The 14,517-nt window shown below is 36.0% G+C and overlaps 1 protein-coding gene across 1 annotated transcript in view; it reads right to left on the minus strand.

Moving 5' to 3' along the window:
* LOC140157482 (uncharacterized) overlaps positions 1 to 9,517 on the minus strand; it is a 35,079-nt gene extending 25,562 nt beyond the window's left edge. Inside the window, exons 1-4 of the mRNA XM_072180686.1 lie at positions 9,312 to 9,517; positions 8,316 to 8,372; positions 3,438 to 3,475; positions 433 to 624 (exon numbers count right to left, since the gene is read on the minus strand). Of these exons, the coding sequence (XP_072036787.1) occupies positions 433 to 624; positions 3,438 to 3,475; positions 8,316 to 8,372; positions 9,312 to 9,479 (455 nt within the window). The 5' untranslated portion in view covers positions 9,480 to 9,517. The remainder of the gene's footprint in view (positions 1 to 432; positions 625 to 3,437; positions 3,476 to 8,315; positions 8,373 to 9,311) is intronic.
* Between the last annotated feature and the right edge of the window lie 5,000 nt (positions 9,518 to 14,517).

A 14,517-nucleotide genomic window follows, 5' to 3' on the forward strand; every position in this document is an offset into this window, starting at 1 on the left:
ACCCGGGACCTCTTGCACCAAATTTAATCTAAAGTTTGTTCAGCTTACATAAGGCAGAAAAATAAGATTCACATATCACTGTGTATTAATAATGAATGGTGTAAATGCTGGATAGGCACAGTGCTCGCGCCAGTTGTGTGTTGCGTAAAGCGTGACTGACGCACATTTATGTGAATTTACATGAACGTGAGTTGGGACTTTTTGGACTGTCTGGCGCAGTAACAAAAGCTGATAATTTCTGCCTTATATAAGCCAAACAAACGTTACCAACCAGATATTGCCAATTAAATTCAGACTTGGCTATTTTTTCCAAGCCAATACCTCAGCATTTTGCCACTTCATGGGCTGAACCCAGGACCTCATGAATCAAAGACGAGTACCCTTACCATCAAGTCACACTCTCCCTAATTAATCTCCCTGGGTGTGTCTCACCTGTATTTGTGATAATAATCTGATATGGATTCAAATCTAAAACTATCGTCTTTCCTTGCATGTTCTTTGATGATCAAATTGTCTATGCTGACGTCGGAGCCATCAGATACAGGTCCATCAAATGGTACCAAGGGTTGGTATATAGGAACCTCATCAAGTACTAGGCGATCTATTAAGTCAAAATGGCCTCTTCTGCAATTCAAAATGATATTTAAAAAATGTGTTTAACATGTGATATAGCTTTTTCATTGAAAACTTAATATACTTGATCAATTTTGAAAAAATAAATTAAATGTTCTATGCACTCTTTGAATTCCTTGATTTTAAGGTCAGCATCAAGCTCCATGACACTACAGCCCACTCTTGATAAACTGTATGCTTGTTACCTTTAACATTGATCAACCACGGTCCAGAATGACCGCCATCAGAGTTTACGACTTTGCAATATGTAATGTGGTGCTATAGGGTCCATAGTCCAATGTTTTTGTGATTTTATGTTGCCACAGATGCTATGTGTGCCACTCAAATGATCATCTCTTCTGCGACAGCAGAAAAAAAATCCACTGCATTGCAAATTTGTAGTCGCAACAGCATTATGTCTACATTTGTAAGTATGATATAAAATTAGATCGATTGAGCCCATATTTATTGGTCGAGCTACGAGTTTTAAAATATTGGACGAGACGTAGTCAAATCCAATATTTTTAAACATAATAATGTATAATACTGGCCTCAAAGGCACAAATTGAAAATCCTTGTTTCTCATGGAAATGGCCAGACAATAACACATGAGTTGGTGTAAATTTCACCTTGAGCACATGGAACGTCTTAGGTAAAATATCTGATTCTCGATCAAGAGAGGCCATACCTTCTGCATACAGTTGTGTCAGCGCACTTTTTGTGGAACAACCCGATCTAAGATCGTGATTGGTCAATTCTAATCAAATGTGCTTGCTCCTGTAACATATGTGGTCTTGCGTAGTAGGCTTGACGCAAATATCTGTGCGTACCCAAGTTTGTTATTATGATCGAGAATTAGATATTTTGTCTATAGTACGGTATGATTTTTCCCTAGGCCATCCTATATAGTAGGACTACAACTGGTCAGTTTAGACTCTCACTTCCACATCTGTTTTGGAGTGATGCCTTTAAAGCAATAATGTGTGATTTGCATAAAGAATAGATTCTTATTTAAATGTTTGTTTTCACTGATCACATTATCCCCTTTTAATTTCGAGCCAAACAAATGAGGTATAACGAAGAAAATTGTGATTCATTCCAACGCCTACAATGCGTGTACTTTGCTCGCCGATCGATCGTATTACATGTAACTGCACGGACCATCGCGCTCCACGTGTGTACATACAAGCTGACATCCACGGTACATGTTAGCAAGTACTCAATCGTTGAACTCTGAATAAAACCGGGTTGAACTGGTTTTAATGCAAAAAGTTAAATTTTCTTGTTATTAAAGCACTTCAGGCTTAGTCTTTTACGTGCTATTTTAGAACCGTATACCACTGGGCATTATAATTATGCAAAAAGTAGAAATTCGAGTAAAATTGAGGGTGTCGCTGTGAAGCAAATCACACATTATGGCATTAAGGGCAGAGTAATGGGAGAGAACATGGACCTTTACGAGCTTCATTATTTCTGAATTGTATGTCCAAAGTATATAAAACTATACATTTTTGGAAAGGAAATGAGTCAAGGAATCCCATGGTGACGTCAGATTTGTTCAAAAATCTCAAGTTTTTGAAAAAATCACAAAATTTCACTTTTTTACCCCAATTTTTTTGTGACAACTTGGAAAAAAATCCGTTCGGATTTAAAAAAATCAGTTAGCTTTTCATGAAGAAGAGTATTGAACATAGGGAAGGTTTTTTATTTTTTTGAAATTAAGTCTCTTTTTTGAAATATTGAAAAAAACATGTGAAAAAGCCATTTTGTCTCTCTATTAAGCTAAAAATTGCACATAATGGTGTATATTTTTGTTTAAAACAAATATTTTGAAAAATGAAAAAACCTTCCCTAGACTTTGATGTACTCTAAAGGATAGTGCAAAAAGTTTACCCTTTGCTTGCATATTTTTCGAGTTATCTTGTCACAAAAATCGTGCAATATTGTCAAAAGTGAACTCTGAGAAATCGACGTTTTAGTAAAAAAATGTCAAAATTATGCACAAAACGTCCTTAAATTTTAAAACGGTAAGACTTTCACACTTGTAAAATCTGTATCTGGTGCATGGTCTAAATATGCATCTTTTTGCACCAATGAATCTATAATCTCTGCTTTCAGTGCGCCAAAATTCAAAATAATTAAAAATCTAAGTGGCATTTTGATTGCAAATTTTTGTTTTGTTTACACCACATTTGCTGGCGTTAACAACATACCGAATGCGTCTTGACTGCGTTGGACATACGCGCAGAGTTGCGCTTGGCGTCACGCTTGACGCGAATCGCTGCCAGAATCACAATATTTCGCAGATTCGCAAGCATTTCTGACTCATTATTTCCGCCAATTTACTAAGCTGTCTTGAGCCATGTGACTTTTTAGAGTTGCAAAGAGTGAAATAAATCAATCAAAAATACGAATAAATATTAGCAAGTTGTATTTGATCAGTTTCAAGTGAAAGAATACATCTTAGTGTTGATAAATATCAAAAAATCTCAAATTCGGTCGTGGACGAATGTGTCTTCCATTACTCTGGCCTTAAGGGTGGAAACAAAGTTGAACCATTTTGCAATAAAGTCATATGTGCAACTGGCTGCCTTATGTTAGATTGTGCATGATTGCATTTGCAGAGGAATCCAAAAATGCAATGATTTCTCTTGGTTTTGGGATGTTCATAAGGTGATTAAAGTTGCTCCTGGAAGCATTTCCAGTCCCAATTACCCTCAGACGTGACACAGTAACAGTGCTACATATTTTACATCACAAAAGGGAGCTATTGCACATGACTTTCTTGCACTCACAAGTCACAAGTCACGTGATCAAAGACTTACTTTAGTGAAGATGGAACAAAAACCCAGCTTCCTATTAACTGAAAGAACAAAATGTTAGGAAAAATAATGTATAAAAGATATTAAAGAGAAAAAAACAAACAGCGCATCACAAAAGAGTAAAAACTTGACAACTGATGAAGAGATACAGGGTGTATCAAAATGATTGGTACCGACGACTTCTCATTTTTGCAGATTTTTTTTACTATTTTTTGACCAGTTTGGGGTTAATTGTTTAAATATTTGTAATTATAGTACTTTTATCTTTTCTAAGAATTTTAGATCATAAAGATGGCACATTCTGTTTAGAAGTTACATGATTCTAAAGGAAAGTAGGTATTTTTACACTTTTCATCGTAATGCGATCAGTAGCGCACCATTTTCAAAGCTCTAGTTTACTACAAATACCTTGTGAGAATGATATGTTGATAATCATAAATGTTAAATTTTTCCCATGCCTATTTCATCATTCATATATACTTATATGTTCTAATCAATATTTATTGGTTGAGAGTAATATTATTGACTTGAATAATGGTGAAAGAAGTTTGTGTATTAACACCTTCCAGGGCGGTAATTTAAATTGTAGTATAGATGCATTGAGATTACTAAGTAGATGGTGTGGCAGAATGGTTATAGACTGTAGACAGTTTATGTTAGTTTAGACCTAGTAAGAGTTGTTGGAACGGCTCCACAGTATTATACACTTCAGTGTGGTTTCCTAGTGAAAAATTACTGGTTGACACAAAGCTATGGAGAAGTGCAGAGAAGATTTAGAAGACAGTTTCTAAGAGCAATGAGTATCCCCTGCAAATATGCTATAAGTTGCAATGTTTCAAAATTTGATATTGGCAGTTACGGAAAGGTTCCATCCCAGGTGTTAAGTTCATTCAAGATAGGGCTTCACCTCACATTGCCAGAGTCGTATAAGCAGGGACCTCAGGAACTATCTTTTTAAAAGCATGTGCAAAGCAATTTTATGTTATGTAGACTGAGGTGAGATATTGAAGAGCATGTATGCAACAAATAGTTCAAGCAGTGACCCTATTCATTTAAGTAAAACCATGATTACGTCGATCTTCGTTTAAATGACAATAGCTTTCAGATGCAAAGACCTATCATCTTCAAATTATTAGATCAATAAGTTAACATATCCCCCTTACCATTTATAGTACGAAAATTACATTAATGAGCAATTTTATATTTTTGATATATTTTTGAAAATGTCACATAGCCCGGTACCAATCATTTTGATACACCCTGTATAGACAATTTGCTATAAAAAATATAAATTAGCACACATCACAGGGAGGGGGGTACTCAAGTCATAGCAGACATAAATGTTCTTAAAATAAGTCACCCTTTGTTGACAGAGATATTTTTTTGAAATTTTTTGGTCTTTTTGGGAGCCTTACATATAAAATATTGATGACCCCTTACAATACCGTAATCAACTAGTTCTTGCATCATGAATTTCATTATATAAACTAATTTCAATTTGTCTGAAATACATTAGGCAAAAAAAATTGTTTGCTTGCCCTCCACAGACCGACCCAAAATTGGCCAAAATCAGGGTCAGCACTTCTGACTTTTTTTTTTAGTTTTTACTTTATAATTTTAATGGTTTTTTATTGTCTAAATTTCATTTCAAAGCTAAATTTGGCCAACAACATTTTTCTTAAGGTTATACAAAGAAACGTATAAAAAACGTATAAAAGACGTATAAAGTTGTTCTCTAAAACCGCGTTTTCTCAGCAATGAAATATCGCAGTGAGTCAAATGTTGGTGCATGGATGTATCTTTACATTATTTTTGTGTGTTTATACAAATTTTTAGAATCCGTTTGAAAATCCTTCGTTTAAATCATTTTTACGCACCATGTTCACAAGATCAAAAACGCGTTCCATGCAGTTTTTTCAAATTTTCGCTCCGTATAAAACCACGCCGAGTGATTGTTTTCTCCTTTTTGCATTGTACTACAAATCGACCAAAGAAATAATGTTGCCATGGGGAAGAACCAATTACAGTACCGATTAAATTTTATTAGCCCGTTTTTGGGAACAGTTTTCGAGAATCTTGTACCACAAAACACTGTTATGTAACATTATCGATATCTGGATTGTGGAACGTTAATTTTGATTTCTAACTGCCTACATTATTTCTCCAATGTCTGTAGCTTACTTTACCATTTGAATTTCACTCCAAATTTAAGCTACTTTTGCCAAAAACGAGGTTTTTCGCCATCGATACCTCCGACATTTACAGCGGTAATGAGCGTGTTTATCATAAGAGCCTGTTTATGCACTATTCCATAATAGTCAGTTTGAGATCAATCGATTTCATATGTCCCTTCAGTTGCTCAATCGGTTAGCGCGCCGGACTTATACGTTCGACTATATACTTTTGAGCTGGAAAATTTGGTACGTGTTCGAGTCCCACGTGGTCCATTCCGTTTATTTTATTTTATTTTTCTCTCACTTTTTTTTTTTTTTTTTTTTTTGTTGCTTTCTTTCTGACTGTAGCGATTGTTTGTTTTTGCCCGGTTTTTTTCATGATATAATTCAGGAATTTTTAGGCTATAGTCTAATAGGCGCGGCCTATGAATATATTTTTACAAATTCGATTAACAAAATATTGGTTGTTGGTTTTGTTATTGTTGTTGTAGTTATTGTTGTAGGCCTATATATTGCATAATCAGGGTATAAATAGGCCTACTAGGCCTATTATAGCATGGGAAGCATTGATTTATTTCACGACAGATATCATTCAGGATAATTTTAAAATTGAAAATTTAGAAAATCCAAAGGAAAATTGCCGAAAACGGCTGCCCACAATCCCCCCCCCCCCCCATCAGCCCATATGGTCCTATCATGGTCGCCCCCTCCCTATCCCTGCAACATATAGGATGACTCACGAGCCGTGGTTTGTCCGTGGCCGGCCCTAGTTCAGATTGATACACTATTGTACGCGTGAGTTCATTCTTTTCTGCATGGCTGTTTCCATTATTAACTTACGCCCCTCTGGAATCAAGCCTTGAAAATCAATTGCATTTAACCTTAAGAAGAAAATCATTACTGTAAACATTTATAACTATCCATTCATGCATCAATGTTTCCAACAAACTTGGCATCTTATGAATCAATTTTTATAGTGTATCTTGCATATTGAAGGTCTGAAGTGAATTTTAAAAGTATCAATGTATCTTTCAACATGACCAATGTTCATTGCCTACACGTCTATACAGTAGTGAGTCATTTAATATATGTTTTTCTGACCGACCCATCAACCCACCCACCACAAAAAATCCCACTGGAGGGCAAGCATTTTTTTCCTTGGTGTTTACTAGTAGCACACACAGCTATGAACCTCTCACCAAGCTTGGAAGTACATTGTACTGTACACCAACAAGAAACTGAAACTATAATATAATCACAATTATTATTTCCAACCATAATTCCAGGTAGATTATCTTTTGTATTGTGTGCACCAAAGGTAAGTTTATTGTTCAACCAACTCAGATTATTTCCTCCATGACCTTGCAACATAATAGTCTCTGTACTTACTAATAGAATATCGAAACAAAACCAGAACAGACTACCAAACAAGTCACATGTCGACTTTGTGACTTCCATATAATGTGTAAAATTACACAATGCAAATTTATGCTACATCTATAGGGCTTTTCTAGTTGAAAACCATACAATGTACATGTACATACCCAATGGAAGAATCTTCCACACAGGGAGCGTGAATTTCAAATGGGGTAATCTGAATGGATATCTGATCTTGGCAATCTGATTACAAATCCTTGTATCTGAGCTGTGTTATATCCCCCAATTAGATATGCTAGTTACTCTAAATGTCTTAGAGCAAAGTGTCTGAGTTAGCAATCCAAAATGAATGGGGCATTAGCCTTTGTCCTCCTATCAATCCAGACCCTTATTCAGACTCTTATATTATGACACTTGATTTAAAAGACAAAGTCTTATTAAGACACCGCTGATTGCCTACAAGTGTATAACAAAGGTTTCAAGTGGTTACAAGAGATTTGAAATCCTTGATCCCATTACCATCTTAAAAGTGTCTGCATAAGGGTCTGAATTAAGTGTCTGAATTGAGAGAGGATAAAAAATAGGGTGCGCCGCTCAGTCCAACATGCAGCTAGTCCGACACGCCTATCTAGTCCGACATGCCGCTAGTCCGACTACACCAATTCCCTATACATGTACTTAGGGGTGCGTCAGTTCGAAAATGAAAAACACTGCGCTAGTTCGAAAAAAGCATGCGCATAGTCTGCAAATGAAAACCACTGCAACACTCCGACATGCCGCTAGTCCGAATCCGAAAACACTTTTTCAGTCCGACACGCCGCTAGTCCGAATCTGAAATACACTGCGCTAGTCCAAATCTGGAAAACACTTCTTCAGTCCGACACTGCGCTAGTCCGAAACTGAAAACCACAGTCCTAATATCAGACTAGCGCAGTGTTTCCCAAGTTCGCAGTGTTTTTCAAATTCGGACTAGCGCAATGGTTTTCAGATTCGGACTATGCAGTGTATTTTAGATTCCGACCAGAGCAGTATCGGACTAAAGGAGTGGTTTTCAGTTTCGGAATAGCAGTGTTTTTCATTTTCGGACTAGCGGCGTGTCTGACTGGCAGAGTGTATTTTAGATTCAGACTAGCAGCGTGTCGGACTGGTGCAGTGCATTTCAGATTCGGACTTGCGGAGTGTCGGACTAGTGGCATGTCGAACTAACGCCCTGTACCCTAAAAAATACCTTATCTTGGATTCCTTAATTACTTGTAGACACTTTGCTCTTAGTCAGACATTTGGAGTTACCATGACAAATTGACAACTAAATAAAAACAAGTTTGCTTACCGATGTATAAAGGTATGAGACCATTCGAAGAAGGAAGCCATTTAATGGTGGAAGAGCCTGCAAGGAAAAAAGAAAAAATATAACATGTCAATATGTTTGTAAGTTGTAATGGGTGTAGAATTAGGTTTTCTATAGATGAAGATGAGACAGCAATGTTTATACAAACAATGCTTGGTACTGGTCTATCGATATGCTTGAGAGCATGATCTTTGAAAACTCTTCAATTCGCCTATTGCATGGTTCCGCCATGATGCAAGGAGAGCCTCGAACTGGCACGACATGAAAGGAAGAAGTACACAAATTTACGCAACGTTATATGACTAGTTCAATTCCCATCCATGTATGCTGCCAGATCGAGGCTCTCCTCGCACATGGCGGAACCATGCAATGGGTGAATAGCCCTGATTGCCCTTTCCGCCCATCGGATTCAGTGTGAGTTTCAAAGCACAGATCTTCATGATATCCAACAATTACTACATGTACCACTCACCTGATGAACACATACCGTAAAACCTCGTCTACAAGCATATAGTGTGTTTTTGATGAAAGCTAACTTAAAACGAGGCAACCGTAAATATGCCAATTTTTTTCGATGGATGGTGTCTGGATTAATTTAGCTTTCATCAAAAGCCCTCTATATGCTTGTAGACGAGGTTTTACGGTATGACAAATCATATTTCATTAGTTCTTCATATTTCAATGGTGAGCTGATCCTGCCTGATTAGTACAGGCGGCACACATCCTATCACATTAAGCAAGACAAGACACCAATATAACCAGTAAGCATAGAAGAATAGTTGCTAGTAGCTATGTATATGTACCACTAACCTGATGTTTTTTATGTGACAGTTCATATTTGATTGATTCCTCATATATCCCTGGCTCCGACCTGATTAGTTTTAGGTATGTTTCCTAGCACACAGAAGCCAACACAACACAACACAATAACCAGCAAGCATAGAAGAATAGTTGCTAGTAGCTACATGTACCACTCACCTGATGTGACAATTCATATTTGATTGGTGCTTCATATTTCCCTGGTTCCCGTCTGATTAGAGCAGACTGCCCATGTTTCCTAACACACAGTAACCAACACACCACGATAACCAGCAAGCATAGAAGAATAGTTGATAGTATCCCTGCTATTAGCTCTGCCTCTGCCATCTTGCTCGGTGAAAATTATGCGTCCTCATCAAAATATATCAAACTGCACAGACAAATGTATAAAATAATACAAGAATGAGTGTAAATGTGCAATGTTAAAAACACCATACAGTCATTATTGACATGTAGCCAGCTGATGGTTTCAATTTACTCCAAATTCCAGAAAAATACAGCACTAATTTTTTGGGATTAAAAAAATATTATCCTGTTTTCATAGCTAAATTATAATGCTTTCAGTCTAATCCTTTAGATAACTCTAACTGGCTATAAAAGTAAATTTCTTAATATTTTTTTTCAATTTCAGGAAAAATGGGCCAAAACATGCAATTTTGCATGTTTTCTTACAATTGCAGTCACAAAAATTCCAAGACTTGACACAAGTCTAAGCATTAAAAATCTTGAGTATAGGCTATTTTTGGTTATGAACAAGATTAGAAAATGTATGTTTTAGCTCTAATTTCCAGAAATTGACCAAATATTAAAATGTGACTATCATTACTAGAATATGTTTCATTTGGCAAAACTGAGTACGGTAATATATTTTTAATCCAAAAAAAATTAGTGCCACATTTTTCTGGAATGGGGAGTAGTTAATTTATTCAACCTTGTCAGAAAAGTTTCTATGTCATAAATAACATTTCCCTATACAGTGTCAACTGCATACTGATCATATACATTGTACCTGTATGTACACTACTCAGCATAATTAAAGGATCAACATTAAAAAAAATTAACATCGTAAAACAAGCTCTGAAATACATGACTGCGCATGTTGTATTAGGTTCATCTAGATTGTCAATAATTACTGTTTGATGGGAATTCATACTAGCAAATCCATTTTTGGTATATACCTGCACTACAGTTTCATGATGCTACACATCATCAAACTGGCAACCTTACTTCTTCATCGTTCCTGAAGTTGCTCCTGTTGGCGCGCAAGAAGCTGGTCGAAAATATTCGATAAGAAATAGTTCCCTTCATCACTTTTTTTCCTTCATTTGGATCTGGCGACGAGGGCGAACAAAACACCATGAACAAAGATGAAGGGAACTATTTCTTACCAAATATTTTCGACCAGCTTCTGGCGCCACCAACGGCAGCAACTTCAGGAAAGAAGAAGAAGCAAGGTTGCCAGTTTGATTAAGTGCTGCACAGCAGCATGAAACTGTAACAAGGTATGTCACCAAAAAATGGATTTGATACATGTTACACTAGGATCCACAACATGCTCATCTATCAAGACACAGTTCTTTAATCCCAATACATTTGCACATTCATTGAATGACCTTAGAAAATTTGGGTACAAAAACTCATACTCTGAAAACTTTTAAAAGGTCAACTTTTGCACTATGGTTGTTTAATTGAGGTTATTGAAATATGTCATTGGGATGAGGCCATTGTGGTCCATAGTGTTAGATGTAGTATGAATTCCCATCAAACATGACTAAGCAGTTGCAAGTAAAAGTATAGGCCTACAAATGTACAATTACAACATCTGATCCATAATGCGCTGCATGCTGGCCATAAGTTTCAACATAAAAATTCATGTTATCACAACACTGCTCTCATGACTAGATTCTAGACTCACTGACTGTTCAGTGTTCACATCACCATGATGGGGTCATCTCGATATTCCGAAGATCCGCCATTCCGAAGATTCGCTATTCCAAAGGTTTCGCTTTTCCGAACGTGTAATTTTACCATTCGCTATTCGAATGTAATTAAAGGTTCTCTATTCGAAAATTCTCAAAACACAAACAGGTTCTCTATTCCGAAAACAGAAAGGTTCTCTATTCCAAATATGAAAAAAGGTTCTCTATTCCGATTTCCGAATATTCAAATATGGGTTCTCTATTCCAAAAACGAATAAAGGTTCTTTATTCCGAAACAAGTCACCGTGTTCTCTACTTCAAATATGAAAAAGGTTCTCTATTCGAATATATGCAGTGGAATTAAGTAACATCATGGCTAACCGAAAAACTTTACTTGGTTTCTTTTAGGGCCTTTTCCTCCGTCATCAAACACATCATTCTGTCAAGGCCCCAGATCCCATATGTGGTACACTAACAGGCCCTACCCCGTAGATTTATCCTTTGCCCATCTTGGCCCCAGAGGTCAAAGGTCACAGGCTCCAGATTTTGGAATGGAGAACCCTTTTTGTCATATTCGGAATAGAGAACCTTTTTTATTTTCGTAGTAGAGAACATGGTGGCTTATATCGGAATAAAGAACCTTCTTTCGTTTTCGGAATAGAGAACCCATTTTTACAAATTCGGAATATACCCTTTTTCATATTTGGAAAAGAGAACCTTTTATGTTTTCGGAATATAGAACCTTCGTAATAGATAGAGAACCTTTTTCATTTTCGGAAAAGTGAACCTTCGGAACAGGGAACCTTTGGAATAGCGAAGTTTGCCCACCATCCATGATGCCACCACCACCTGTGAGCCACAGTGTCAACACCCTATATTATAAATATTTTTTTCATACAGCTCCATACTCCGTTGGTGATCAATATTCTATTGTTGACACAGATAAAGAAAGTTTACATATATGGTCATTTTCACGGTAAAGGGTGTAACTTTGGATTTTTAACATTTTAATCCGTAGTGTTCCAATAAAGCCACAGAATTCCATGATTTTTGGCCACATAAGTCATCTAGTTAGCAGCTACCTTGGGTAGCATAATCAGCTTTGGGAGTTACTGCGTTCAGTTTTAGCAGGCTTAAATGTACTTAATATTGCCATTTTGAAAAACTATAAAAAACAGTAACATTTTTGTAAAACCCTGTGTTTTCTTCAGTTAGTTCATGGATAATTTTTCTTTTTTTTTTTGTACAGTCATATGTTCAGTAAACACTGCCACATTAGATTTAATTGTGAACGGCCCTGTATTTTTGAGAACCGGACTTCGATATTTGTCGCTTCGGAGGCTTCATTTTCCGTTAACAATTGTTAACAAACTTTGTGGGTGTAGCTTTGGTTCATAATTCTTGGTTATTTCTTCACTTCTTCTTGATTTATAACAGTTGTTATCTTAACTTGAAATGGGTAACAAAAATTAGCCGATTTGCAAGCTTTTAAAATTTTTATAAAATCTTGACTTCAAATAGCCGTTTTTCCGTTAACTTTTTTGAAGCCTCCGAAACAAACTGTTCAGCAAGCTTGTGCAAATATAAATAAAAGAGCTCATCCAATCTATTTATCAAAATGTAGCAAAGTAGATCCTCAAGTCACATGTTTTTAAATCGTGGAGATATATATCACCGTTTGAAAATGGGACCCAATACAAACTTTCCGTTAACAATTGAAGCCTCCGAAACAAATGAAGCCTCCGAAACAACAGTAAACTTAATTATCATCTATGCATATCTAAATTGGTGTGTTTCATAATGATATCTGCATTGTAATTATTACTTGATATGTGCAGAATGTCATAAATTTAAAAAAAAATTGACATTATGGTTAATGTTTGAAAAATATACTGATACCTTAAAAAGCCTGTTTCGGAGGCTTCACATGCAAAAAACACCATACTTAACAAATGGGTGAAAAAATTAATGTGTGATAAATCTACAATATCTGCCGCATAGAATCATTGATTCAATACACACAAGAAAATAACAGCTTAGATGATCCCAACACTGTTGTTTTCAAAAAAACTACTTCTGCAATGTTTAACAATTGTTAACATGAAGCCTCCGAAACAAAAAAAATGACTTGCTGTGATAATTTAATTTTTGTCACAACTGAAATTCAATACTTAGAAGCAAAGCATGAAAATTGGTAATTGTGATATTTTTTACCTATTTTTTTATGTCAACTTGTAGTAGTTAGCTAAATATTTTACTTTTATGATCACCTGTGTTGTTAACTGAAGCCTCCGAAACACAAATCGCTTGAATTGCCCATTCTAAAAATAACTCCAATTTCTGTGAAACTTGGCTGGGAGGTTCCTTTCATCAAGTAGTATTTGTACATGAAGTTAGACATTCAAATTATTTTAGGAACCCAATTAAAACTTAAAAATATGTTTAAGGTTTGGAAATTTCCATTGTAAATGACACTTGATGTTAAAAATTTTCAAAACTGCAATTACAAACATAGCAAAACATGGTATAAAATTTAACTTATATCTGTTGACTTACTTTGGAATGGAATTTCACATGTATTCCAGCTTTCATGTCAAAATTTTCTGAGGTTATGTAAAATACATTTTTCTTAGATTTTAACCAAAATGTTATGCAAATGTCAAATTTTTATTAGAAATCAAAAGGTTTAAGCCTTGAAACATTATTTTACTTGAATTTAAGTTGCTTCTATGCATGATTTCAGTAAACAGAAACATATTTAAGTGGTTTGAAATTTTGACCCTAAAAATCAAAAGTTACACCCTTTACCGTGAAAATGACCATATGCATTGTGACATAGATGTGTGATTGAATAATGAATATATTCTATACAAGCACCTGGATCATAGGTGAATTGGCTAAATGTGTCATTCCTTTGTAATTGTAATTCTCAAAATTAAATCACAATTTACGATTTAAAAATTGTTACGCATAAAATGCAGTAAAAATATATCCAGATCAAACAGCAATGGCCGCTAATTAGTGTATCCACAGAGGAGTAAGATAAGACAGAGCGCGTACCGTCAGTCAAAGTCCCCGTGTATTGTATGGTACCAGTTCTCGCATATTCATGAGGGCCGATTGTTCGATCGTGCTGTGTCAAACAATCATGCCAGCGCTCGTGCGTTTTCGCAGATATCGCGAAAGAGCGCTATGCGTGCTTTCGCGATACGCGATAGACCATGAAAATACGCGGCAATTGCGTAGCAGTCTCGCCTGTCGCATTTCATGGAACAATCGGCCCTCATTATCGGATGAGGCGGAGACTTTGACTGGTGGTACGCGCTCTGTCTTATCTTACTCCTCTGTGAGTGTATCATTTTAATTTCAAGTTAGTGTATTAAAAACAAAACCTGGGTTTTACCTGAAAACAAATCAAATTTCCTTAGCAACACATGGAGTACTAG

This window comes from Amphiura filiformis, chromosome 7, assembly GCF_039555335.1.
Source record: "Amphiura filiformis chromosome 7, Afil_fr2py, whole genome shotgun sequence".
Classification (NCBI taxonomy): Eukaryota; Metazoa; Echinodermata; class Ophiuroidea; order Amphilepidida; family Amphiuridae; genus Amphiura; species Amphiura filiformis.